General features: G+C 47.6%; 4 protein-coding genes across 6 annotated transcripts in view; 2 read left to right on the forward strand and 2 right to left on the reverse strand.

Moving 5' to 3' along the window:
* pgm2l1 (phosphoglucomutase 2-like 1) overlaps positions 1–6,870 on the reverse strand; it is a 15,729-nt gene extending 8,859 nt beyond the window's left edge. Inside the window, exons 1-6 of the mRNA XM_073491147.1 lie at positions 6,693–6,870; positions 3,256–3,423; positions 2,391–2,497; positions 2,104–2,188; positions 1,937–2,020; positions 1–176 (exon numbers count right to left, since the gene is read on the reverse strand). The exon at positions 1–176 is cut by the window's left edge and continues 21 nt beyond it. Of these exons, the coding sequence (XP_073347248.1) occupies positions 1–176; positions 1,937–2,020; positions 2,104–2,188; positions 2,391–2,497; positions 3,256–3,423; positions 6,693–6,794 (722 nt within the window). The 5' untranslated portion in view covers positions 6,795–6,870. The remainder of the gene's footprint in view (positions 177–1,936; positions 2,021–2,103; positions 2,189–2,390; positions 2,498–3,255; positions 3,424–6,692) is intronic.
* A 1,091-nt stretch (positions 6,871–7,961) lies between these two features.
* On the reverse strand, positions 7,962–10,861 carry lipt2 (lipoyl(octanoyl) transferase 2). Of its 3 annotated transcripts, none has more exons than XM_073488331.1 (5): positions 10,596–10,861; positions 10,444–10,513; positions 9,754–10,067; positions 9,550–9,676; positions 7,962–8,972 (listed from the first exon to the last, which is right to left on the reverse strand). In XM_073488331.1, the coding sequence occupies exons 3-5, from the start codon at positions 10,060–10,062 to the stop codon at positions 8,728–8,730; spliced, it is 681 nt and encodes a 226-aa protein (XP_073344432.1). In that variant the 5' UTR covers positions 10,063–10,067; positions 10,444–10,513; positions 10,596–10,861; the 3' UTR covers positions 7,962–8,727. The 3 variants fall into 3 exon arrangements, with proteins under 3 accessions (XP_073344432.1, XP_073344438.1, XP_073344423.1); XM_073488337.1 differs by having other exon boundaries at positions 10,444–10,503; positions 10,766–10,797; XM_073488322.1 differs by lacking the exon at positions 10,596–10,861 and having other exon boundaries at positions 10,444–10,552.
* Positions 10,862–12,493: 1,632 nt separating this feature from the next.
* On the forward strand, positions 12,494–18,005 carry rnf169 (ring finger protein 169). The gene is made up of 6 exons (XM_073489287.1): positions 12,494–13,052; positions 13,910–13,974; positions 14,209–14,289; positions 14,368–14,468; positions 14,557–14,647; positions 14,852–18,005. Exons 1-6 carry the CDS (start codon positions 12,755–12,757, stop codon positions 15,980–15,982), a joined length of 1,767 nt encoding a protein of 588 aa, XP_073345388.1. The 5' UTR covers positions 12,494–12,754; the 3' UTR covers positions 15,983–18,005.
* A 2,316-nt stretch (positions 18,006–20,321) lies between these two features.
* Positions 20,322–23,255, forward strand: spcs2 (signal peptidase complex subunit 2). The gene is made up of 5 exons (XM_073492986.1): positions 20,322–20,402; positions 21,879–21,962; positions 22,056–22,216; positions 22,421–22,555; positions 22,654–23,255. The coding sequence occupies exons 1-5, from the start codon at positions 20,361–20,363 to the stop codon at positions 22,838–22,840; spliced, it is 609 nt and encodes a 202-aa protein (XP_073349087.1). The 5' UTR covers positions 20,322–20,360; the 3' UTR covers positions 22,841–23,255.
* Positions 23,256–27,016: the final 3,761 nt, after the last annotated feature.

Below are 27,016 nucleotides of genomic sequence, written 5' to 3' on the forward strand. Positions count from 1 at the left end.
AGCTCATCCATGTAGCAGCTGTTGATCTGGGTCAGGGGGTCAGTCCTCAGGGAGGAGATCTCCACCAACTCCTCCTCCCAGCAAGAGGAGCTCCAGGGCTCCAGCTGCTCCTCAATACTCCGCAGGATCTCCTTGTCATGAGGTGAGGAGATCTGAGCGCCGTTGCACCAGTACACCTGCAGAGGGCGATACAGACCTGAGACTGTTGACACCAGAACAAACTGATGAACGACAGAAAATGTGTTGATTCATAAAACTGATCGTTCACCATCGTGAGCACAGAAACACTGATGTCTGATCAACATCTGCTCCAACTTTACTTCACAGCAACAACAAACCCTCTCAACAGATCATCTATACGTCTCCGTCTGTCAGGCTGCCATCAAAATACTGTTTCAAGTCAGTTTGTCTTTACATTCTGAGATAACAGATCAGAGGCTGCACAACAAGAAACTAACTGTCTCTGTCCTTTCACCTGTGTTCACATCTGGATGTCCACTCAGTCAACAGATGCTCTAATAACAGAACCACAACTGGATTGTTGCCACAGCTTTCATCATGAGTCATCGATAAAGTCTGGTACAGAGACCGGGGGGGCGGAGTGATGATGTAAATCTGCCACAATGGTGAAGTCATACTCACGGCGCGTGGAGGTACTCGTGAACGTAGATGAAACCTAAAAAAACTTATTTTAACCCAAACCACAATCGTTGTTTTGTCTAAGCCTGCTGCTGACGGTCTGAGACGTCTGCTGCTGACGGTCTGAGACGCCTGCTGCCGACGGTCTGAGACGCCTGCTGCTGACGGTCTGAGACGCCTGCTGCCGACGGTCTGAGACGCCTGGTCTGATACACCTGCTGCCGACGGTCTGAGACGCCTGCTGACGGTCTGAGACGCCTGCTGCTGACGGTCTGAGACGCCTGCTGCTGACCATCTGAGACGCCTGCTGCTGGCCGTCTGAGACGCCTGGTCTGATACACCTGCTGCCGACGGTCTGAGACGCCTGCTGACGGTCTGAGACGCCTGCTGCTGACGGTCTGAGACGCCTGCTGCTGACGGTCTGAGACGCCTGCTGCTGACAGTCTGAGACGCCTGCTGCTGACGGTCTGAGACGCCTGCTGCTGACGGTCTGATACGCCTGCTGCTGACGGTCTGAGACGCCTGCTGCTGACGGTCTGAGACGCCTGCTGCTGACGGTCTGAGACGCCTGGTCTGATACACCTGCTGCCGACGGTCTGAGACGCCTGCTGACGGTCTGAGACGCCTGCTGCTGACCGTCTGAGACGCCTGCTGCTGACTGTCTGAGACGCCTGCTGCTGACGGTCTGATAAGCCTGCTGCTGACCATCTGAGACGCCTGCTGCTGACGGTCTGAGACGCCTGCTGCTGACGGTCTGATACGCCTGCTGCTGACGGTCTGATACGCCTGCTGCTGACGGTCTGATACGCCTGCTGCTGACGGTCTGATACGCCTGCTGGACGATAAAAATAAAACAACAACAGCTCTCAACTAGAATTAACACCTCACTGTTGAACGCCTCCAGTCAGGTTTCAGTCCCTGAGCTGTGCTGCTGAATTATGATAATAAAAGTGGGCGGAACAATTTTAACAGAATATGATGATGTCACAGGACATTTAACCTCTGACCTTTAGGATATCACACGTCACAACTTTATCATTTTATCCTGTCAGACATCTGTGTCAGATTTTATCTGAATTATCGAGTGAAGTCACACAGTGAGTTTTGATCAGTTCATCCCAGAGTCGTCGTGAACATTTGGACCTCGAGGTGTTCTGAGACATCGTGTTCACAACAATGAGACGGACGGACAGATGGACAGACCATCTGAAAACATGATGATGATAAAAACAACCTGTCTTAACCGTTAACTGTCATCTGTCCTGCAGCAACCAGGTGTATTGATTCATGACATCACCTTGTATCCGTTGTCTTCTTTGGGGTTGTGTGAGGCGGTGACCATCACTCCGGCCGCTGCCCCGAGCTTCTTCACAGCGTACGGCTGGAAACAAACACACACTGTTAGTAAGAACTGCACACAGGTCAGCTGACCGCAGCACAAAGTGACGCCTAGTGTTTCCTCACCACGTACGGCGTGGGGACGAACGTGGAGAAGAGATGAACGGGAACGTCTCTGCTGAGCATCACAGCTGCCGTCAACTTCGCCAAACTGGAACAATCAACAAGTAAACAACAAGTCAAGTCACATCCCGTCTTCCTCTGACACGGTCTGATGTTCAGGTTTGGATGTGAGATTTGGATGAACTGGCCCTTTATAACTTCTCCTGTGTGAGTCCATGTTAGATTTACATCAGATGAAAGCTCTGCAGTTATTAATATTTACTGACGTATCATCATGTGTTCATCGTTACCGCTGACTGCTGCAGCCACTCTCCTCCTGACCTCTGGTGTCGAAACCAACAACCACTCCTCGACTGCTGAAGTCTGCGAAATACCTGGACAGGTACGAACACAAACCCTGAAGACGGACAGAGAACGACTGTTAGGAACCAGATCTTTATTCTTTAAGGTCTTTAGTTTGTTTACACGTTTAACAAAACATTAAGAAACAGAAGAAATTCAAGGATATAAAAAGAGAGAGAGACAGGAAGTGATGGAGAGAGACAGGAAGTGATGGAGAGAGACAGGAAGTGATGGAGAGAGACAGGAAGTGATGGAGAGAGACAGGAAGTGATGGAGAGAGACAGGAAGTGATGGAGAGAAGGGCTGTGTCTCAATTCAGGGGCTGCATCCTTCGAAGGGCGCATTTGAAGGCCAATTATGTCACAACGTGAAGGCTCCTTCAAATGCAGCCTTCTTTTCTGTCTTTTTGGAGGACGCACCGCTACTATCCTTCGCGGCCTCCCATATCCCAAGATTCTTTGCGTGCCCGAAAAAGAAGAAAGAAAGAAAGAAAATGGCGACATCAAGTGGTGTAGATCGTCACTTTCGCGGGCCTGGGCAGCAGAAATCGTGATGTAAGGGTAAGGGGCGGGAACATCTGGTGACGCAACCAGGAAATGCTCCGAAGGCTAGACCGTCCCATTTAACAACGGTGGACGTGGCCTCCGAAGGACTCGCCTTCGGAGGCCGCAAAGGCCGGGTCCTTCGAAGGATGCAGCCCCTGAACTGGGACACAGCTAGACAGGAAGGGATGAAACTGAACTTGGACATATTAAAAGGAACCAGTACCAGGTCCTGTTGTCTGTTGTTGGACTGGTTTCTACCTGGTCTCACCTGTGTGGACTGGATGACGGTGAGGTCGTTGATCCGGCTGAATCCGGCTCCCATCGGCGCTCTGAGTCCCGCCGTGCCGAAGCTCATCCTGCTGCAGAGTCTCTTCCTCAGCTCGTCCAGACGACCCGCCGCCACCAGAGACTCCACCTGAGCCCGAGTCCAGCGGTTCTACGAGGAGAACAGGAAACGCATCGCACATACACACACACACACACACACACACACACACACACACACACACACACTTATGGTCATTTATGATTAAATGATTTGCAGGGCAGCAAATTATAAACAATATCTTCAATCAATAGTCGGCTGCCTTATCAATCAATAATCCATAATCAATAATATACAAATGTTTTCTGTGAACAACAGACACGATCTGTGTTTGATGCAAAGTAACAAATGATAAAATAAATAAATAAATAAAAAGGACTAAAGTCACTATGAGACGACTGAATAACTCAAATAATATAAGTTAATATTTACGACATTAATGATCATAAAAATGTTTCCATCAGTGAATAAACCAGCTGCTCTCAGAGGTCCCAGAACACTGTTTGAAGCTGGAAAGGTGGCAGGGTCCGCCACATGTACACACAGTAAAACAGTATAAATTGTGTCTTTAAGGTCAGTTTGTTTATCAGCCAATGAAGATCACCTAACCGAACCTAAACTACAGACTGCTCCTTTAATCTACAGACTGCTCCTTTAAACTACAGACCGAACCTTTAAACTACAGACTGCTCCTTTAAACTACAGACGCTCCTTTAATCTACAGACCGCTCCTTTAAACTACAGACCGAACCTTTAAACTACAGACCGCTCCTTTAATCTACAGACCGAACCTTTAAACTACAGACCGCTCCTTTAAACTACAGACCGCTCCTTTAAACTACAGACCGCTCCTTTAAACTACAGACTGCTCCTTTAAACTACAGACCGCTCCTTTAAACTACAGACCGCTCCTTTAAACTACAGACCGAACCTTTAAACTACAGACCGCTCCTTTAAACTACAGACCGCTCCTTTAAACTACAGACCGCTCCTTTAAACTACAGACCGAACCTTTAAACTACAGACCGCTCCTTTAAACTACAGACCGAACCTTTAAACTACAGACCGCTCCTTTAAACTACAGACTGCTCCTTTAATCTACAGACCGCTCCTTTCGAAACTTCTGATCAGTCTGTCCTCACTCTGCCCCTCCTGTCTGCTGTCAACCACACAAAGACACAGAGACAGACACACACACACACACACACACACACACACACAGACAGACACACAGACACACACACAGACACACACAAAGACACAGAGACAGACACACACACAGACAGACAGACACACACACAGACACACACACACACAGACAGACACACAGACACACACAGACACACACACAGACACACACACAGACACACACAAAGACACAGAGACAGACACACACACAGACACAGACACACACACACAGACACACACACACACAGACACACACACAGACACAGACACACACACACACACACAGACACACACACACACAGACACACACACACACACACAGACACACAGACACACACAGACACACAGACACACACACAGACTTTGGATCTAAACTAAATATAATAAATATAAAGTCAGTTGTTGTCTCAGCCTGTCGTCTGTCTGAGTGTCTGGATCGTCTCCAGGCTGCTGACATTTGCAGCTCAGGTCAGAAATATAACGACCTTTAAAAGTCCACAGCTCAGAGGTCACAGAGTGTGTGTGTGTGTGTGTGTGTGTGTGTGTGTGTGTGTGTGTGTGTGTGCGCACGCTACACGCTAACACACACGTGAGAGCAGTGTGTACATGTGTGTGTTTTCAGACCACTGACTGACTGAATCAGGACGAAACATTTAAAATGTCTACACACTTTAATGATGTGGACATCTGTTGCTAGGAGATCTGTAGCTCCGTCCAATCAGGAGCTCGCCTCGTCCCCCCGGTTCAGGCTGTGGACTTTCATGTGGAAACTTTTATGTCAGTAAATAGTTTAGAAAAGTTTAAAAACTGAGAAATAATAATAAATGTGTTGAGTTAGGAAACTAAGATTAGCTGTTGCACACGAAGAACAAGATGACATCATCTGTATGCATCAAACCACAGTCACAGGCTGTAACACTCGCGTGTCCCGGGCCCGATGAAGAACCAGCTCAACAGCCTGAAGTGAAAACTCGGGACCAGAACAGCATCTGTAGTTCAGCTGTAGGATTTTGTGAAGCCCCCTGAATTGAATTATTGTTTGTGGGAGATCCATGACAGGAACTGTTCTGAGTTCTGGATCAGTTGGAAAGTAAAAGGAAACGCTACACTAACATTTTGTTAATCTCTGTCTTAGACTTGCAGTTTAAGATGAGCTGAAGTGGATCATGAAACATCCTGAGGCTGCAGGAAGCTGCTGACTGTCTGAGTCAGTGTGACACTGTTGTCCAACACACACAAACATTATCATCATTATTAAAATGTAACAGCACATTAAACTCTGATGTCTCTGGATGTTGGATGGTCTGAACATCAGACACAAACATAATCTGGAGGATGAGTGTCTGACAGATGCAGATGGATCATGGTTAACAGTGCAGGCCTTTCTGTGCCTACCTGCTGCCTGTTCCTCCAACCTGCTGCCTGTTCCTCCAACCTGCTGCCTGTTCCTCCAACCTGCTGCCTGTTCCTCCAACCTGCCGCCTGTTCCTCCAACCTGCTGCCTGTTCCTCCAACCTGCTGACTCATGCTGTGTTTAATGTCCTGTTCCCTCCATCATGACCCAGACAGCCGCGGTGTGCCAGCCGTCCTGCAGGTCCGCACTGCGGCCTCACAAACTCTCTGTCCCCGCTGAGACACTCAGCTGAGACCAGCCCACTCACACACACGCAGCTGTGTCACCACTCAGTACTCCCATTAAAAACCTGGCAATTTTAGATTTTCTTGCATGTAGATAAAATTCCTTACAATGACAAGCATGACTTGGCATGTTTTCTGAAGTGGTTGGTTCTGGTGCAGTATTCGGCACACAGGTTTTGAACCCAAAAGCTCTTATTTAAAATGAATGTTATGTTTTATAGCTGCAGTGCCTGCTATACCGACACGCCTCCAACACAGCCAGACTCTGCTGAGCTGCGTAAAACAGCAATCACACTTTCTATGTAATAAATATAAATATCATTTAAATTAAATTATTTTTGAGCCGATTTCACCAGACGTTCATGAGTTTCTGTCAGATACAGAACTTAACCCAGTGTGATGACATGCGTTCGCCAAAATCTAGTGCGTCTTTAAAATGACAGATTTGTCAGGGAGGTTTGGTGTGATGTTCGCGTCCTACACGGGGACCAAACAGCAGCAGACAGAGCTGAAGTTGCCTCCCCAGCTGCTGAACATCACGGACAGACACTCACCTTGTCCCAGGTCAACCACTGGTGTGCTGCCTTGTCCAGCTGCGGGTCGCCGGTGCTCTGGCGCCGCGAGTTGGCGTTCAGGTCCCCGTTAACGTCCCCCATGCTGCCGGACAGACGGGATGAGAAGCTCTCAGTCAGCACCGAGCAGCAGCAGGGCCATTGGACTGCTGCTAGCTGTTAGCTGTTAGCTCCCCGCTGCTAGCTGTTAGCTGCCCGCTGCTAGCTGTTAGCTGCCCGCTGCTAGCTGTTAGCTCCCCGCTGCTAGCTGTTAGCTCCCCGCTGCTAGCTGTTAGCTCCCCGCTGCTAGCTGTTAGCTCCCCGCTGCTAGCTGTTAGCTGTTAGCTCCCCGCTGCCAGCTGTTAGCTGCCCGCTGCTAGCTGTTAGCTCCCCGCTGCTAGCTGTTAGCTGCCCTCCACACCGGCTAATGCTAACTGCGTGCTAAAGTTACACTGGGAGCAGTGGAGGCCGATAGCAGCCTGCTAGCTGCATGCTAACCGAGAGTATTACTCTGTAAATACTCTTCGGTAAAGTTACTCATGACAGAAATATTACTTTAGTTCATAAACAAGTACCGACTCGGAAACACACACATATATATACACACACACAACTTCCGGTCTATTTATAGAATAAAAGTCTTTATCAGGCGAATGATCAATAATGAAAACAGTACTAGTTTTTATGTGTCGACATTAATTATAATGTATTATCACAGCAGATACAACAGCACTAATGAGCGTGTTACTCAAATACTGATGTTTGTTTCAACTTCAACAACAGTTCACAACTTCCGGTCAACAGTTCACAACTTCCGGTCAGCCTGTCTGTTTTAGGCTAACTTGAATTAAATAGTGTTTCTTCAACATCTTATTATCAGTGTTGTCAAAAACTCAAAAAGTTAAACTGGAATAAAACTTGAAAATATCCTGCTAAAAGTAAAAGTCACTCATATAAATTGTACTTAAAGTATCTATTAAATGTACTTAAGTATCAAAAGTAGCAGTAAAGTAACTGATCCATACATTTACATGTATGTTGTATACTGAATACTATGAGTCGCCTGATTATCACAATCACTGTTTGACTCGTGTTCATGGTGTTTGTGTCCAGTCTTCTCTCTCTTTGAGCTCTGAGGGAAATATGTCTCTTTACTGCTGGACGCTCCTCTGTGTTCACCAGCTAGTCTCAGTGTTGGCAGGTTTATCAGAGCAGGTTTCAGCAATATTAAAATAATAATACTTTTAAAGAATCACATAATTAAAAAGAAAATCTGAGCATCCATTTTTATTTTTATTAAAGGTGCAATATGTAGTTTTTAGTTGAAAACAAATTTAAAATCATCACCAAAATGTGAAGAAAAAATAATGATAATTATATACATGTACTGTAGTTAGCATGCTAACCACCTAGCGTCAGATTTAAATGTTGTTCGTTGAACAAAAACAGAAATGTAAAAATGAGGCAGTGGTTTTAGTAGTTAGACTCTGTGGTGGTCGTCAAGCTCCCTTAACTTTTACCTTAAAACATCATGAACTTCAGCCATTCATGATGATGTAATCAGGGTCATTTAATGGATTGTATTATGGGGTATTTTTATTATGTGTTCGGTCCAGTTTAAGAAGCTTTAGGTAAAAAAAAAAACGAACCTTTAGCTTCAGGTGTATTGGACCCTTAACTGGACCCTTAAAGGGCCTTATTTTGTGTTGTTCTTGTCAAAAATGAATTATAAACCCTTTAATAGACCAAATACTTGTTCCATTAATTGACCCTGAATTTTAGCTCAGCCTCGTAACATTTAACCACCAACAAAACCTGAATCTGGACCTTAAATGAAAAATTGAGGTCATTTCAAAGTACAAATTCAGAGCTTCTTTTAAATGTTATCAGTTAATGTCAAAGTGATTTAACAGCCTTTTTAGTAAATAATACATCACAGGAAAACCAGACAGATCTGTCTGAACACACCCTGGAACTCTCACAGAGATGAAACTGATCAAAACACAACTTCTGTCATATTTTATAACAAAGTCAGTTTCTACGCTGATGATCCTCCGCTGTCCGTCCGTCCGTCCGTCAGCTGACAGTTGAACTGGTCTCTGAAGGCGTCCAGCAGGTGAGGGATGGTTTCCTCCACACTGACATCTCTCTGCAGCTCAGCGCTCAGCGATGTCACTCCTTTACCTTCGATACCACACGGGACGATGTGGCTGAACCACGACATATCGGTGTTACAGTTCAGAGCCAAGCCGTGAGATGTGACGTATCGACCGCAGTGGATTCCTACAGAAACACAACAGAGCATTTTTAAAGAAAACAACCAACATACACGATCAGATCACTGACTTTGCTGCTGTTTGTCAATTTGAAGATGATATAATCTTCCACCCAATTTCAGTCTGCAGCAAGTTTAGAGATTTTAAAGGAACAGTGCACCCAGCAGACAGTTACTGATTATGTGACTATCTGCTCAGCTGTGAAGGTACTGCCCTGATGAAGGCCTTAATAACTGACACACGTAGGCAAGTTTTTACTGATGTTGTGATTAATTAAAGGCTTTTTAACTCATTACGCTGTTGAGTGCCGCAGACTTTTTTTAATGATTCTAGTAAAATTTGACAGTCATCTTATTTGAATAAACTGTATTAGATCTGTCACTGGACAGAACCAACAGGAGGTTCCATTTTTACGTTATGTTCATGTTTGAGTTACATTTTATCTGGTAAAGTTTTTCTTGTTAACAAAAACATCATGAATAGATGATGAAGCTGAAACAACAAGATGTACTGACTGAGAAACAGACTTAAACGAGACATTTAGGAGAAGAAATCTAAACTGTGTGACAGTCGTGTTGTCGTACCGATGGCGCAGATTTTGTTGTCTCTGACCCAGACACCAGTGTGAGGAGACGTCGATGCTTCGATACCGAACCGGCTGCAGAGGGAGATGATGGTCTTCTCCAGCTCACAGACGTACCAGCGAACACTCTGAGGATCAGATCAGACGTTAACACGACTCCAGTCACAGTAAAACACATTCAACTCCAGAACAAACCACTTCAGACCTTCTTGAAGCAGCTCAGGTTGAGGACCGGGTAGCAGACCAGCTGTCCCGGCCCGTGGAAGGTGATGAGTCCTCCTCGGTTGGTGCGGTGGACGTCGGCCCCCAGCAGGCGCAGGCGGTCCAGCAGGTGGGCGGGGTAAGGTTTGTGCCGGATCCCGGTGGTGTAGACGGGCGGGTGCTGACAGAGCAGCAGAGCGTGAGCCGCACCGGACCGGTGCCGGTTCACGTAGACCTGCTGCAGCCGCAGAGCCTCCTGGTAGGAGACCAGGCCCAGACGGACCACTTCCACCACCGGCCTGCTGCCATTCATCAGGACTGGATTCAGACATTAAAACACAGCTTCTGTCACTTCAGCACACTTCACTGTTTTCTTCTTTAATTTGGAAATAAAAACAAAAACTACCAAACTACTAATCCAAACCAGTCGTGGAATGTAACTAAGTACAATTTCCAGTTTCTGCTACTTTATACTTCCGCTCCACTTAGTTACTAGTTACTTTACAGATTACATGCTGCATCAGTAGCAGATTTTTAAATTAATTAATTTTATCATCAATCTGAAGAACAGTGACCGATCATCAGAGTGATGAAGATGAAAGTTTAATTAAGCTACTCTGCTTCGTTACTGACGGCCGAGTTCATTAATGAGACTGAACCTGAGACAGAAGTGAACATTCAGCAAGTACTTTACCTGTTAATCCTCCGCTCTGCTCCTCTCTGCTCCTCTCTCTGCTCCTCTCTGCTCCTCTCTCTGCTCCTCTCTGCTCCTCTCTCTGCTCCGCTCTGCTCCTCTACCTGCTCCTCTCTCTGCTCCTCTCTCTGCTCCTGTCTCTGCTCCTCTACCTGCTCCTCTCTCTGCTCCTCTCTGCTCCTCTCTCTGCTCCTCTCTCTGCTCCTCTCTCTGCTCCTGTCTCTGCTCCTCTACCTGCTCCTCTCTGCTCCTCTCTGCTCCTCTCTCTGCTCCTCTCTGCTCCTCTCTGCTCCTCTCTCTGCTCCTCTACCTGCTCCTCTACCTGCTCCTCTACCTGCTCCTCTCTCTGCTCCTCTACCTGCTCCTCTACCTGCTCCTCTACCTGCTCCTCTCTCTGCTCCTCTCTGCTCCTCTACCTGCTCCTGTCTCTGCTCCTGTCTCTGCTCCTCTCTGCTCCTGTCTCTGCTCCTCTCTGCTCCTCTCTCTGCTCCTCTCTGCTCCTCTCTCTGCTCCTGTCTCTGCTCCTCTACCTGCTCCTCTCTGCTCCTCTCTCTGCTCCTGTCTCTGCTCCTCTCTGCTCCTCTCTCTGCTCCTGTCTCTGCTCCTCTCTCTGCTCCTCTACCTGCTCCTGTCTCTGCTCCTCTCTGCTCCTCTCTGCTCCTGTCTCTGCTCCTCTCTCTGCTCCTCTACCTGCTCCTGTCTCTGCTCCTCTCTGCTCCTCTCTCTGCTCCTCTACCTGCTCCTCTCTCTGCTCCTCTACCTGCTCCTGTCTCTGCTCCTCTACCTGCTCCTCTCTGCTCCTCTCTCTGCTCCTCTCTCTGCTCCTCTCTGCTCCTCTACCTGCTCCTCTCTCTGCTCCTCTCTGCTCCTCTCTCTGCTCCTCTACCTGCTCCTGTCTCTGCTCCTCTCTCTGCTCCTCTACCTGCTCCTCTCTGCTCCTCTACCTGCTCCTCTCTGCTCCTCTACCTGCTCCTCTACCTGCTCCGCTCTCTGCTCCTCTACCTGCTCCTCTCTGCTCCTCTCTCTGCTCCTCTATCTGCTCCTCTCTCTGCTCCTCTCTCTGCTCCTCTCTCTGCTCCTCTCTCTGCTCCTGTCTCTGCTCCTCTACCTGCTCCTGTCTCTGCTCCTCTCTCTGCTCCTCTACCTGCTCCTCTCTCTGCTCCTCTCTCTGCTCCTGTCTCTGCTCCTCTACCTGCTCCTGTCTCTGCTCCTCTCTGCTCCTCTACCTGCTCCTCTCTCTGCTCCTCTCTCTGCTCCTCTCTCTGCTCCTCTCTCTGCTCCTGTCTCTGCTCCTCTACCTGCTCCTGTCTCTGCTCCTCTCTGCTCCTCTACCTGCTCCTGTCTCTGCTCCTCTACCTGCTCCTGTCTCTGCTCCTCTACCTGCTCCTCTCTGCTCCTCTACCTGCTCCTCTACCTGCTCCTCTCTGCTCCTCTCTGCTCCTCTACCTGCTCCTGTCTCTGCTCCTCTACCTGCTCCTGTCTCTGCTCCTCTACCTGCTCCTCTCTGCTCCTCTCTGCTCCTCTCTCTGCTCCTCTCTCTGCTCCTCTACCTGCTCCTCTCTGCTCCTCTACCTGCTCCTCTACCTGCTCCTCTCTCTGCTCCTCTACCTGCTCCTCTCTGCTCCTCTCTGCTCCTCTACCTGCTCCTGTCTCTGCTCCTCTACCTGCTCCTGTCTCTGCTCCTCTCTGCTCCTCTCTCTGCTCCTCTACCTGCTCCTCTCTCTGCTCCTCTCTGCTCCTCTACCTGCTCCTGTCTCTGCTCCTCTACCTGCTCCTCTCTCTGCTCCTCTCTGCTCCTCTACCTGCTCCTGTCTCTGCTCCTCTCTGCTCCTCTCTCTGCTCCTCTACCTGCTCCTCTCTCTGCTCCTCTCTGCTCCTCTACCTGCTCCTGTCTCTGCTCCTCTACCTGCTCCTCTCTCTGCTCCTCTCTGCTCCTCTACCTGCTCCTCTCTGCTCCTCTCTGCTCCTCTACCTGCTCCTGTCTCTGCTCCTCTACCTGCTCCTGTCTCTGCTCCTCTCTGCTCCTCTCTCTGCTCCTCTCTGCTCCTCTACCTGCTCCTCTCTGCTCCTCTCTGCTCCTCTACCTGCTCCTGTCTCTGCTCTCACTGTGCGCCGCCATTGCTGTTATTCAACTTCTTCCTCGTCGGTGACTTTGGCCGTCGGTGACTTCCGGTGGTTCGCCCCCTGGCGGCCGGAGGACCGGCGGTCCGGCTCCGCCTCCCGCGGGCCGCAGCAGCCCTCGCTGGTTCCGGGGCGGCAGGGCGGGGTTTGTTGTGAGAGCGGACCGGAGAGAGAAGACTCACCAGGGAAGATGGCGACCGCAGGGTCCGCCGAACGGCCTGGCAGACCGGCCAGAGCCGCCGCCGGCAGGTACCGGTCCGGGTCCGGGCCTGGAGCCGGGTCCGGGTCCAGCCCGCCGGAGAACGAGAAACAGAAGTGCTCGGTATGTGCGGAGGGGCAGCCCGGCGGCAGCCCGCCCTGCGGACCCCCGGCCTGTCCGCGGTGCTTGGCCCAGAGACACTCCGGCAGCGAAGAGCGGCTCCGGAGGAGGAGCGACCCGGAGAGGAGCAGCAGCAGGCCGGGCAGGAGGGACTGCGACAGCCGGAGAGGTGAGTGTGTGTACCGGGGAAACGGCAGCTCACAGTCCGCTGCGCGAGCCCCGCCGCTGGGTGTCTGATTCACAAAACAACCGCCAGAAACCAGACAGAAGACAGAACCGGTCCAGTTCAACTTTAACAAGTTTCCAGTGAGCAGCAGGAGGCCTGGAGACTTTCTGGTCCTCTGACAGTCAAACTGACTCTGGATCAGTTCTCACATCTCCACTGTGACTTCATTCACAGGACAGACTTCATACAGCACAGTTAAAATGTGGTTTATCTTTATGGAGTTTTGAACGGAGCAGCGCTCCAGCCAGAGAGAGGAGACATTATTCACTGTCATGTCTTACAGTGTGTCTGGTCCATGCTGATGTGTGCAGACTGCAGTTGGACCACTTTAGCTGTGTTGTTGTGTAGTTCTGGTTGTGAGAACATGTCCGGACGTGTCAGCTGCAGGAGGAGCTGCTTCACTGACACTGTTCATGTGTCTGCTGGTGTCCAGCTGCAGTCTGAGTGATTTAAATCGATTTTTAATCAAATGTTCTTTAACACATTAAAATCCTTGGTCAGGTATGTTGTCTGTGTGCAATGTGTCTCTCTCTGCTTTAATATCTCTGGAGGAATCAGTGCTACTAATCAATAATCAGGACTGTCTCATGGCAGTATTGATCTTTTTAATCATTTGATGAAGAACTTGGGTCTGCCAACCAGTAAAACATTAATGTCTGCTTATTTTAACTACAGTACAGCAGAAAAGTCATTTTTGTTTGATTATAATTTAAAACACCTCCCAAACATCTGTTTCAGTCTGATGATGCGTTCAGGTGCTCGTCAACAGCATGAATTACTTCTGTTGTTTGTCTCTTCAGAGTTCTTCGTGTCTCCTGCTCTCATCCCAAAGAGTTCGGACGTGTTATCAGCCGGGAAACACAAGGTGAGTGTGATTTACTGACGGCCTTGAACGCAGCACATTCAACTGGGATTGCTGATGATGATTTCTTCTTCTTCTTCTGTTTCTTCCTCCTCCTCTTCTTCTTCTTCTTCATCTTCTTCTTCATCTACTTCTCTTCTTCTTCTGCTTCTTCCTCTTCTTCTTCATCTTCATCTTCTCTTCTGCTTCTTCCTCCTCCTCTTCTTCTTCTTCTCTTCTTCTTCTTCTGTGTTTCAGCTGTTGTTGTGTGAGGACAGAGAGGACGTCAAGAGGAGGAACATCTGTAAAGACGAATCAGTGCGACGTGAAGAAGAGCCCGTGAGTCACAAACAACATGTCACAGGTTTCCTGTCCGTCAGTTTGATTTGGATTTCTTAAATTCGTTGTTTTTCTTAGGGAGTTCTGTCTGACTCAGAGAACGAGGAGCCGATCAGCAGGAGGATCAGAAACATCTCGGCCTTCATCAGGAAAACCAAAAACTGTGCAGCCTTCACCGGGTCGCTCTCTCAGCTTCATCACCAACAGTATTATCATGACTTCATGTGACAGCCTGTGTGACCTCTGACCTGTGTTCTTCTTCTTCAGTGGTTCTCAGAGGAGTCAGAGCTGCACTGACCCGGTGGAGGACCGAGGAGGGAAGATAAAGCTCGTCACCCAGCCGGCCCTGATGGACAGAGTACGTTACAACGAGTCTACCTGAAGTTCAAACATTTTACATTTGAATTGGACGTTTCTGGTTTCTGCCTTTAAACACACGAGGAGAACAGGTTTCAGTCTCTTCAGCAACACTCCGGTGTTGGAGGATCTTAAATCTCTCTGAACACCTCACTGGTTCCTGGTTCTGCTTACTGGTTCTATCTGTTCCTCTCTGCTCTGACAGGTTGGTATCAGTCACAGCTTCACAGCAGGAATCCTTCTCTCCTCTGAGAACAGTCGCTCCGTCTCGGCGCCCATCACTGCCCCCGACCGCAGGCTCACCTGGCGAGCTGTCGTCTCATCGTCGTCGTTGACTCCTCTGACCCTCCCTCCGGCCAGACCCGAGCGCTCCATCAGCCCCGAGAGCAACGACAGCATCTCTGAAGAACTCAACCACTTCAAGCCCATCGTCTGCTCGCCCTGCACGCCACCCAAACGGCTGCCGGACGGCCGCCTAATGGAGCCCACCATCGTGAAGTCCACGCCCAGGAACCTGACCCGCGGCCTGCAGAAGGCCACCAGCTACGAGGCCAGTCCTGCTGTCCTGCAGAAGTGGAGGCAGATCGAACTCGACCGGCAGAGCCTCAAAGTGAACTCCAGGGCGACGCTGACGAGCCCTGTCAACGAGCTCCACAACAAGACCGGCGGAGGGGAGGACGGCGCCGCAAAGACTCTTCAGCCCTCAGCAGGACGGGACGGAGACGGAGTGACGCCCGTCAACAAGAGGAGGCTGCTGTTCGACCCTGCAGACTCAGACTCCTTCCAGAAACAGGCGGTAAAGATCCGGGTACCTGCGATCCGCTACAGCAGCGAGGCCACTCTCAGAGCGGGATCAGACTTTGAGGCGACGGTCGGCGCCCCAGAGTCCGGCAGCGGAGGAGCGCTCTTCAGTCGGAAACAGTCGTTCTCTCCGTACACCAAGAACTCTGGTTTCCAGTCGTGTAAATTAGTGCCAAAGGACTCACAGAGTCCGAGAAAGGAGTCCGACAGCAGCCTCCACAACCAGTCTACCTCAAGGAGGGGCAAGAAGAGGGAGCAGAAGACCAAACACTTGGACTCGGACCGGGACTCGGACCTGAAGAGGAGCCGGTCGGTCAGTCAGGAGGCCTTTGACGAGCGATACATCCGTCAGATCCAGCAGGAGCGTCAGGACCGAGCGCTCGCCCTGAAGCTGCAGAGACAGTTCGACCTGGAGAACCAGACCGTCAACCGCAGGAGGAGCCCCGATGCCTACTTCCTGCGATCGTGGATGTCCAGTCAGAACCGCAGGAGGCGTGGCCTCAGGAGATCCAGACGAATCAACAAGAAGCACTAGAGAGGAGTCGTCTGCTGACTCAGCGCAAAAACAGCTTCATATATGCAATGAGAGGACAGGCGGCGGGTTGATGAATGTTTGAGCTCAGAGACGCTGCTGAGGTCAGAAAACGTTTCTTCCAAACATTTTCACTTCTTCACCAGCAAATCACCAAAACTGTCGGTCTGACATCATCACGCCTGAGGACAGTCCAGAGGTCACATAATCAATTGACCAATCAAAGAAGCCATAAATGCTGTCAATCAACATGATGGAGACAAAACATGGCTGATTAACATTTAATGAAGCTGTTTGACTGCAGTAACTTCCTGCTGCAGGTTCACCGTGTGTCAATTAAATTAATCAATTAAAACTCTTCAAACTAGATTTTGACATTTTAAAGCTCCTGATTGTTTAATGTTGATGGAGGACAAACTGATGTTTGTTCAGCTGAGTCCATCAGTTCACACCTGATATTAACCTGCGTCTGATCTGATGTCACTTCCTGCTCTGTATGAGACAAACCCGTCCATCACTGAGACAAACAGACTCCATGTTTCTACTCAAACACAGAAAGAAGTTCACGTAGGACATTTGCTGAATTTACAAGAAGGAACAAATAAGTCAGAATCAGTCAGAGACAGAGTTTCACACAGTTTATAAAGTGTCTCCAACTCAACAACTCACTAAACTGACACATTTGTTAAGGGAGTCTGGGGACAAAGAAGTCGCCTATACTGGTTACTGTTTAGTGTATCTGTAAAATGTGACATGTTTAGCATCAATAAAATGTTTCTTCTTTCATAAATTGAGTGTAAATGGTGAAATCAGTGTAAACAGTGTGTTCAAACAGCTGCTAAATGTTGGCAGGTCAGACTTTAGCACTTTAGACACAGAAGCAGACAGGCTGGTGCAGCCATGCTGCCACAAACTGACACTTTTTACAAGGAAACAAACAACTTACTGTTTTCATTTAATGCTGAATTTACAAGAAGGAGACAAGGATTCAGAATCTGTCAGAGACAGAGTTTCACTACGTTATAAAGTTTGTTTTAACTCAACAACTCTTAAATCACTACATTTGTTAAGGGAGTCTGGTGATGTTGTGGTGACTAAATGTGGATCGGCTCTCAGATGTAGCTGTACTTAGAGCTGTCCAGCTGTAATCAGATTACTCAGGACAGATGTTGACACCAGGTGTGAACGGTGTCTCGTTGACACACAGTGAACCTGCAGCTTCATGTTGTCTTCGTGACTCTGATCCAATGTGTCGGCGCTGCAGGACTCTCACAGAGACTGAAGGAGTCCAGCAGAGCGACGTGTGTTCTCCTCCTTTCACTTCCTGTATCTGCGTCCTCCAGCAGCCGAGGATTATGGGACATTCCTGCTCTAAAATCCATCAGATCAGTAAACTCCTCCCACTGTGGTTACTGGTCCTGCGGCAGTCTTCCAGTCTGAACTCTGTCAGATGTTGTTTGGGTGTTGAAGCTGTGGATGGACCGCTGAGGCTCATGGGTACTGTAGTCTGTAGAGCAGAACAGATGCTGATTGGATGAGTTTTATCAGTTTTTGTGTCCAGATAGAAAAATCTTTGAGGAAGAGAAGAGTTTCTGTCAGGAGTCGTGTTCACATTATTTGAGTCAGAGCGTCCCAGTGACGTCACAACTGCTTCCTGTTTTCACCTGGAAGGTCTGAAGATTAATGAAGGAAGTCGTCGTAAGTTAAAAGCCGAATGCACAAGAGAAATAAAACTGATCATAAAACCAGTAAAACTGATTAAAATCAATAAGAAATAAAATAAAACATCTTCAGTGAATCAACAGAAACAGATCTGATCACAAACAAGAAGCGTTTCATGTCGTAACAATATAATATTTATCTTGTTATGTTCGACCATATGAGATAAAATACTGTGTAAATATCTTGTTATGATGTAATAATAAGATCAATATTAGATTGTTTTAATGATAATGTTTGACGCTGTAACGTGACACTGATCATCAGCGATACGACTAATCAATAAAACATGAATGATTGAATGAAACAGATGTGAACAGATGTTCTCATTAACAACAGTACCAACACCTCAGAGTTCTGCTGTGATCCAGTTCTGCTACAGTAAAAGAAGTCGGGATTATTGAAGCAGTTTGTTTGTTTTATAAAATGTTTCTGACGATAATTTAGTCTTTAAAACTTGATTCAAACATTTGGACCTGTTTCAGTTTAAACCTCGAGACAGGAAGTGAACGGAGCCGTCGCTGCTCCACGATGATGACGGTACCAACAGGTTGGGTCGGTCCTCCTTCACCAAACTCTTCACTTTATTATATTTAAGTAATCAAGTTTAAAGGTGCATTTTGTAACTTTACAGTTTGTCCTCATCAGAAACACATTATGACCCAGACTGACATCTGTTGTGTGTTAAAGGTTCTTTTAGTACAACTCTGTCATGAAGTCTTGTGTTGGTGGACTTCAGGACTTCAGGACTGCAGGACTTCAGGACTGCAGGACTTCAGGACTGCAGGATTTTAGGACTTCAGGACTTTAGGACTTTAGGACTTTAGGACTTTAGGACTTTAGGACTGCAGGACTTTAGGACTTTAGGACTGCAGGACTTTAGGACTTTAGGACTGCAGGACTTTAGGACTTCAGGACTGCAGGACTTTAGGACTGCAGGACTTTAGGACTTTAGGACTGCAGGACTTTAGGACTGCAGGACTTCAGGACTGCAGGACTGCAGGACTTCTGGACTTTAGGACTTCGGGACTGCAGGACTTTAGGACTTCAGGACTGCAGGACTTCGGGACTGCAGGACTTTAGGACTTCGGGACTGCAGGACTTCAGGACTGCAGGACTTTAGGACTTCAGGACTGCAGGACTTCAGGACTGCAGGACTTCGGGACTGCAGGACTTTAGGACTTCAGGACTGCAGGACTTCGGGACTGCAGGACTTTAGGACTTCGGGACTGCAGGACTTCGGGACTGCAGGACTTTAGGACTTCGGGACTGCAGGACTTCAGGACTGCAGGACTTTTAGCTCACTTCTCTTCTCATTCCAAGAAAACTGAAGTTAGAATCCAGTTTCTGTCTCACATGAACAGAAACAAAGATCATCTGAAGCTCCGCCTCTGTTTGTTTACAGGCCTGTAAGAAGTGACGTAATGCACCTTTAAGGCAGATTAAACAGCAGATGGCAACTGTAACGTTTCCTCTGACAGCAGCAGGAAGTGATCAAACTTAGTGATCACTTCTGTTGTTTCCTCTTTAATGTGAACACGACTTCACTTCTAGTGTGTCTGTGTGTCTGTGTGTCTGTGTGTGTCTCTGTGTGTGTGTGTCTGTCTGTCTATGTGTGTGTGTCTGTGTGTGTCTGTGTGTGTGTGTGTGTGGGGTGTGTGTGTGTCTGTCTGTCTATGTGTGTGTGTCTGTGTGTGTGTCTGTGTGTGTCTGTCTGTCTGTGTCTGTGTGTGTGTCTGTGTGTGTCTGTGTGTCTGTGTGTGTGTGTGTGTGTCTGTGTGTGTGTGTGTGTGTGTGTGTGTGTGTGTGTGTGTCTGTGGTGTGTGTGTGTGTGTGTGTGATGATCTGCGGCTGCTGAAACCAACAAAACCTAAAAGTCTGAAACAAAAACACAAACGAGTCGTCGTCTTTGTTTACACTCACATGTTTCTGTCATTGATCAGAGATCAATAATCAGGAGGTGATCAGCTCGTCTGTACGTTAAAACTACAAACACATGAGAAACTGGAGACGACTTGAACGTGACGTTCTGGTTTATTGATCGACAGTTAATCAATAAAATAATCTGCAGACTAACAACAAATGTAAAGATGTGAAACACGATGTAACTTTAATTCCTCTCATTGATCTGATCAGGATCAATGATTCTACCACAGCAAGTATCTCAGCTGCATGTAGTGAAAGCAGTGATGGAATGTAACTAAGTACATTTACTCAAGTACTGTACTTCAGTACAGTTTTGAAGTACTTGTACTTTACTTGAGTATTTCAATTTTCTGCTTCGTTATACTTCCACTTCTTACTCCACTACGTGTACTAGTTACTTTAGTTACTAGTTACTTTAGAGTATGACTTTTGGTACTTGTTACAGCAGTTGTAAAGTAACTAGTAACTAAATGTGAAGAGTAGACGTATAGACTCGAGTACTGACGTCACTTTGACTAAAGTAATGTTTGATATATCTAAGTATCTTTACTTTTACTCGAGTATGACGTCAGTTACTTCACACAGCAGAGTAAAAGCAGCTGTTGTCCAATAACACGTCAGACTGACTGTTGAGTTGTTGATGACGACGCTGCTACGTCACAAGCGTGCGGTCGTTCAAACAGCGGTAACAGCCAATCAGACGCGTCCAGGTCACAGGTCTGTAGCGGAAGAGAAGATGGCCGCCGCGAGGAACGGGAAGAGCGGACTGCTGGAGAAAGTAAGGAATAAGTTTAAATGTGTTGGTTGAGCGGAGAGCAGGGAGGAGTAGTGAGGAGCAGGGAGGAGTAGAGAGGAGCAGGGGGAGCAGGACCGTCTGTAACTCCAGTTAAACTGATGCAGAGCGGAGCTTTTCTCTCTGAGAGCCGGAAACGGAGTCTGCAGCGCTGCTGTTAGCATGCTAACGTTAGCTTAGCATGCTAACAGCAGCGCTGCAGAATTTGTGTACGTGTACATGAATTAAATATAATTTAATAACGGAGCTGATGAAGAAGCCGAGCTGTTTGAGCCCGCTGGCCTCATGAAGCGGTGCGTGTTCACACTGCAGCCGGTCGCTCAGTTCGCTGTTTCCAGCTGTTACATCTGCTGCACCAAACTCCACTCACAAAACTGCCAATTTAACTTTATTTACTAGTTCAAACCGCACACAGTCAGGCTGACTGCAGCTGCTGTTAGCGGCAGAATTCTGCGTTCCGCGGACGCGTGTGGTCTTGAACTCCCGCTGTGTTTCCACTGATTAGACTTTGTCAGGAGACAGAGAGGAAGTCTGTTCACTCAGAAACATTTTTTATTTTAATTTGTAAAGATGAACGTTTCGGCTTCGTTCAAGAACATGTTAGTGCAGGAATCTGTTCAATAAACAGGACAAGAGACGAATGAAATGAAATGTACACAGTGAGTGTTTATAATTATAAGTACAGTTATGAGACTAAAGAGTGAGCCTCCACCTGCACACTGAAATCTTTAAAACACATTTTATGTCTGAGTTCATGAAACTCGAGCTGTTTGTGTCTCAGTCAGATGTAGTGATCGTCTTCATCAGCCCAGATGTTTAAACAGCTGCATGTGTAACTGTGTTCAGATTGTTGAACTCTGACACACAACTCAAATAGATTGTGTGTTAATGTGTATTCATGCTGCTTGCTGCTGTTTATTTCTGTTCTTATTTTATTAACTTCTAGATATTATTTCTTTTTTAATTTTCTGTTTATCTGAACTTGTTTCTGACAGATTATCTCCTTTCAAGCTTCTCTAAAATTAATATTAATATTTGGGTTTTAGCAGTAAACCATTTTGAGGTACGCCTTGGTGTGAAGTTTATATCAAGCTATATATGAATTATTGATATTTTGTGAAATTATGATTTTTACTGTTTGTTCAACCAGAAACAAACCTTCTGATTTCTGTCCTTTAAGGGTTCCTGTAGCTGAGAGCACAATACTTGTGTTTCACTGTTTAACTGTAAATCTGTGACATGTTCTGACATCATTCTGGAAGAATTTAACAATAAATGGTGCTGAAGATAAGAATTAACTTAAATAAATAAACATATTTCTACTTTTATTGTGATAATAACAAAGAAACAGTTTGTTCGCTTTAAAACAAGTATTAGAAATATAAAACATGATAACCTGAGTTATAACAAGTGTCCTGACTGTTGTGATGGATCAATAATCTGCTGGCTTTTGTGTTTCAGTGGAGGATCGATGAGAAACCAGTGAAGATCGATAAATGGGACGGAGCTGCAGTGAAGAACTCTCTAGACGACGCTGCCAAGAAGGTCGACTTCATGCTTTTATTCTGAAAGATCCTCCAGTACACCTTCCTGTCATTGATCACTGACACTGATTGTCTGTGTGTGCGCCCCCTTCAGGTGCTCCTGGAGAAGTATTGTTACCTGGAGAACTTCCAGCTGGTTGACGGTCGTCTGTTGATCTGCACCATCTCCTGTCTGTTCGCCATGTTGGCGCTCGTCTGGGACTACCTGCACCCGTTCCCCGAGTCCAGACCGGTGCTGGCCTGCTGCGTCATCTCATATCCTTCAATCCTTCAGTCTGCTCAGCTGAGCTCAGCTGAGCTCACCTGCCGACTTCTGTCGGACCTGTCCACATGTAAACTTTAGTTCTTAAAGATTTTAGGAAACAAAGATGCGGAAAAAAGTGTAAAACAGTCTGTTTGATGCAGTTCCTGACAGGCTGTGTGTGATTGGTTGATGCTCCTTAACCCCGCCTCCCTCACGTACTTCATCATGATGGGCATCCTCACCCTCTACACCTCCTACAAAGAGAAGAACATCTTCCTGGTGGCGCTGCAGAAAGATCCAGCTGGGATGGATCCGGATCACGTCTGGCAGCTGTCCTCCTCCCTCAAGAGGTCTGAACCTTTACCCACAATGCACTTTGATGGGGTGTCTGTCTCATTACTGCAGGCAGTCCTCATAATGTGTGAAATGATGATATTGTGTCTCTCAGGTTCGACGACCAGTACACCCTCAGAGTCTCCTTCACCGACGGGAAGACGAAGATCTGGAGAGAAGCCGAGTTCACCAAGTCGGTGTCCGTGTTCTTCGACGAGCACGGGACGCTGGTGATGGACCAGTTTGAGAAGAGCGTTTCTAAACTGCACGACACGCTCGCCACCGACAAGAAGACCAAATAATAGCGATCACATTCATCAACGACACAGCAGGACGGCTCGGCGGTCCTCCGACACTCGCTTCACTGCTTTCACTTCACTTCTGTCGGCTCGTCTCCGGACCATCGAAGTGAAACCAGTGAACTGTGACGAGAACGAGACCGGGCCCGTGTTTCTAGAGCGGTTTCATCACATGATCGATCGGTCGGTCGGTCGTTCGATCGGTCGAGTCTTTACAGGAAACAAACTTTACAGTTAGAACCATCTTTATTTTATTGTTTTCTGTTTGAAGAGTCAGAACTCTGTCGTCGTGGTTCTGATTCTATTTGTTCTGTCCAGTTCATCGTCTTTCTTTTGTTCTTTATTTTGTATTGTCTCGTGAAGCGTCGCCGCAGACTGTCACAGTTTGGAATAAAAACATTTGTCACAAAAACAAAAACTCTGAGTGAACTTGTGTTTTTGTCTGTTTGAACTTTGTCGATTTATTTGTGATAATGTGAGAAAACAAAGACGATTATTGATCTTCAGCAGCTCACCGATCATTTATCAGCAGTTTGACTCAATAAATACTAACGAGCTGGTTAAACGTTATTTCTGTTTTTAAACAAAAGATTTCTTCTCCACACGACTTCCTGTTGAAGGCTTCTTAAAACAGGAAGTGACGAGTTGTGAATGTTTGTTCATCGTCTGATGTGATGTCACAGCGCCACCTGTCGGCAGACACACCTGTGAGGTCACATTCAGTGACGTCTGAATCAGGAGTCTGATGTTAGCAACAGATTAGCATCATTAGCATTCATCGGTGAAGCTAACAGGCTGTGAATGCTAACGATGCTAAACAGACTCGGAACAGGAAGTGGACTGAATGTTTGTCTGTGACGTCTCTGAGAATTAAAGATGATTCACAAACAAGTTTCCTGTTTGTCTTTCTTCTGCTGCTCGACTCGACTCAAACAAGTTACTAGTTACTTTACAGATTACTGCATCAGAGCCACAGAACAGGTCCATCAATCTGTCGCCCACAGTATATAAATATATGGATCAGTTACTTTTACTTTTGATACTTAGTTACATTTAATATCAGACACTTTAAGACTTTTACTCGAGTTTGACTGTTTGACACATTCAGTTCATCACAAACGTTCATCAGCACATCCAGAGATACGAGGTTTACACTGGACAGGAAGGTAATCTGAAAAGTAACTAGTAACTAAAGCTGTCAGACAAATGTAGTGGAGTAAAAAGAAGTAACAATATTCGCCTCTGAGATGTGGAGCAGAAGTGTAAAGTTGAAGAAAATGAAGATACTCAAGTAAAGTACCTGAACAGTACTTGAGTAAATGTACTTAGTTACATTCCAGGTTACGAACTGATAAATGATGATAATGTAATCGAATACAGGTGAAGTGTTCTTAAAGAACGTGTTTGTTGAGTTTAGTTTCCACTGATGGAACGTAACTAAGTACTTTTACTCAATTACAAATTGTACTTTACTCGAGTATTTCCATTTTCTGTTACTTTATATTTCCACTCCACTACATTTTAGAGTCAAAGATTGTACTCGAGTACGACTTTAAGGTCGTCTGTCTCTCTGACTGTCTCTCTGCCTGACTGTCTCTCTGTCTGACTGTCTATGTCTGTCTGTCTCTCTGACTTGTCTGTTTGTCTCTCTGACTGTCTGTCTCTGACTGTCTGTCTCTCTGTCTGTCTCTCTGACTGTCTGTCTCTCTGTCTGACTGTCTATGTCTGTCTGTCTCTCTGTCTGTCTGTCTCTCTGACTGTCTCTCTGACTGTCTGTCTCTCCGTCTGTCTCTCTGTCTGACTGTCTATGTCTGTCTGTCTCTCTGACTGTCTCTCTGACTGTCTGTCTCTCTGTCTGTCTCTCCGTCTGTCTGTCTCTCTGACTGACTGTCTCTCTGTCTGTCTCTCCGTCTGTCTCTCTGTCTCTCTCTCTGTCTGTCTCTCCGTCTGTCTCTCTGTCTGTCTCTCTGACTGTCTCTCTGTCTGTCTCTCCGTCTGTCTGTCTCTCTGACTGACTGTCTCTCTGTCTGTCTCTCCGTCTGTCTGTCTGTCTGTCTGTCTGTCTCTCCGTCTCTCTGTCTCTCCGTCTGTCTCTCTGACTGTCTGTCTGTCTGTCTGACTGTCTGTCTCTCCGTCTGTCTCTCTGACTGTCTCTCTGACTGTCTGTCTGTCTGTCTGTCTGTCTGTCTGTCTCTCCGTCTGACTGTCTGTCTCTCTCTCTGACTGTCTGTCTCTCTGACTGTCTCTCTGACTGTCTGTCTGTCTGTCTCTCCGTCTGTCTGTCTGTCTGTCTGTCTCTCCGTCTGTCTCTCTGACTGTCTCTCTGACTGTCTGACTGACTGTCTGACTGTCTGTCTCTCTGACTGTCTCTGTCTGTCTCTCTGTCTCTCTGTCTCTCCGTCTGACTGTCTGTCTGTCTGTCTCTCTGACTGTCTCTCTGTCTGTCTGACTGTCTCTCTGACTGTCTCTCTGTCTGTCTCTCTCTCTGACTGTCTGTCTCTCTGACTGTCTGTCTGACTGTCTGTCTGTCTCTCTGTCTCTCTGTCTCTCCGTCTGACTGTCTGTCTGTCTGTCTCTCTGACTGTCTCTCTGTCTGTCTGACTGTCTCTCTGTCTCTCTCTCTGACTGTCTGTCTCTCTGACTGTCTGTCTCTCCGTCTGTCTGTCTGTCTGTCTCTCCGTCTGTCTCTCTGTCTGTCTCTCTGACTGTCTCTCTGACTGTCTGTCTCTCCGTCTGTCTCTCCGTCTGTCTCTCTGTCTGTCTCTCTCTGTCTGTCTCTCTGTCTGTCTGTCTGTGTGTCTCTCTGTCTGTCTCTCTGACTGTCTGTCTCTCCGTCTGTCTCTCTGTCTCTCTGTCTGTCTGTCTGTCTCTCTGTCTCTCTCTCTGACTGTCTGTCTCTCTCTGTCTGTCTGTCCTCTGACCTCTGACCCAGTGTCTGTCCTCTGACTCTGTCTGTCTCTCTCTGCCTGTCTGTCTCTCTCTGTCTGTCTGTCCTCTGACCTCTGACCCAGTGTCTGTCCTCTGACTCTGTCTGTCTCTCTCTGCCTGTCTCTCTCTCTCTGCCTGTCTGTCTCTCTCTGCCTGTCTGTCTGTCCTCTGACTCTCTCTGTCTCTCTCTGCCTGTCTGTCTGTCCTCTGACTCTCTCTCTGTCTCTCTGTCTCTCTCTGTCTCTCTGTCTCTCTGTCTGCCTGTCTGTCTCTCTCTCTGCCTGTCTGTCTCTCTCTCTGTCCTCTGACTCTGTCTCTCTCTGCCTGTCTGCCTGTCTGTCTCTCTCTCTGTCCTCTGACCTCTGACCCAGTGTCTGTCCTCTGACTCTGTCTCTCTCTCTGCCTGTCTGTCTCTCTGTCTCTCTCTCTGCCTGTCTGTCTGTCCTCTGACTCTGTCTCTCTCTCTGCCTGTCTGTCTCTCTGTCTCTCTCTCTGCCTGTCTGTCCTCTGACCTCTGACCCAGTGTCTGTCCTCTGACTCTGTCTCTCTCTCTGCCTGTCTCTCTCTCTGCCTGTCTCTCTCTGCCTGTCTGTCTCTCTCTCTCTCTCTGCCTGTCTCTCTCTCTGCCTGTCTCTCTCTCTCTGCCTGTCTGTCCTCTGACCTCTGACCCAGTGTCTGTCCTCTGACTCTGTCTCTCTCTCTGTCTCTCTCTGTCTCTCTGTCTGTCTGTCTCTCTCTGCCTGTCTGTCTCTCTGTCTCTCTGTCTGCCTGTCTGTCTGTCTCTCTCTGCCTGTCTGTCTCTCTGTCTCTCTGTCTGCCTGTCTGTCTGTCTCTCTCTGCCTGTCTCTCTCTCTCTGCCTGTCTGCCTGTCTGTCTCTCTCTCTCTGTCTCTCTGTCTGTCTCTCTCTGTCTGTCTCTCTCTCTGCCTGTCTGTCTCTCTCTCTGCCTGTCTGTCTGTCCTCTGACCTCTGACCCAGTGTCTGTCCTCTGACTCTGTCTCTCTCTCTGCCTGTCTGTCTCTCTGTCTCTCTCTCTGCCTGTCTGTCTGTCCTCTGACCTCTGACCCAGTGTCTGTCCTCTGACTCTGTCTCTCTCTCTGTCTCTCTCTCTGCCTGTCTGTCCTCTGACCTCTGACCCAGTGTCTGTCCTCTGACTCTGTCTCTCTCTCTGCCTGTCTGTCTCTCTCTCTGTCTCTCTCTCTGCCTGTCTCTCTCTCTGACCTCTGACCCAGTGTCTGTCTCTCTCTGCCTG

Source organism: Pagrus major, chromosome 2 (genome assembly GCF_040436345.1).
Source record: "Pagrus major chromosome 2, Pma_NU_1.0".
Lineage (NCBI taxonomy): Eukaryota > Metazoa > Chordata > Actinopteri > Spariformes > Sparidae > Pagrus > Pagrus major.

Bases quoted from the DNA above. Each gene is read 5' to 3' on its own strand.
- lipt2 (XM_073488331.1), bottom strand. From the start codon at position 10,062: ATGAATGGCAGCAGGCCGGTGGTGGAAGTGGTCCGTCTGGGCCTGGTC. The intron at 9,677-9,753 runs GTCTGAAGTGGT...TCTGATCCTCAG, and splicing joins ACCTGAGCTGCTTCAAGAAG to AGTGTTCGCTGGTACGTCTG. The intron at 8,973-9,549 runs GTACGACAACAC...GTGTTTCTGTAG, and splicing joins CAACAAAATCTGCGCCATCG to GAATCCACTGCGGTCGATAC.
- rnf169 (XM_073489287.1), top strand. From the start codon at position 12,755: ATGGCGACCGCAGGGTCCGCCGAACGGCCTGGCAGACCGGCCAGAGCC. The intron at 13,975-14,208 runs GTGAGTGTGATT...TCTGTGTTTCAG, and splicing joins TATCAGCCGGGAAACACAAG to CTGTTGTTGTGTGAGGACAG. The intron at 14,469-14,556 runs GTCGCTCTCTCA...CTTCTTCTTCAG, and splicing joins AACTGTGCAGCCTTCACCGG to TGGTTCTCAGAGGAGTCAGA.
- spcs2 (XM_073492986.1), top strand. From the start codon at position 20,361: ATGGCCGCCGCGAGGAACGGGAAGAGCGGACTGCTGGAGAAA. The intron at 20,403-21,878 runs GTAAGGAATAAG...TTTGTGTTTCAG, and splicing joins AGAGCGGACTGCTGGAGAAA to TGGAGGATCGATGAGAAACC. The intron at 22,217-22,420 runs ATATCCTTCAAT...CGCCTCCCTCAC, and splicing joins CTGGCCTGCTGCGTCATCTC to GTACTTCATCATGATGGGCA.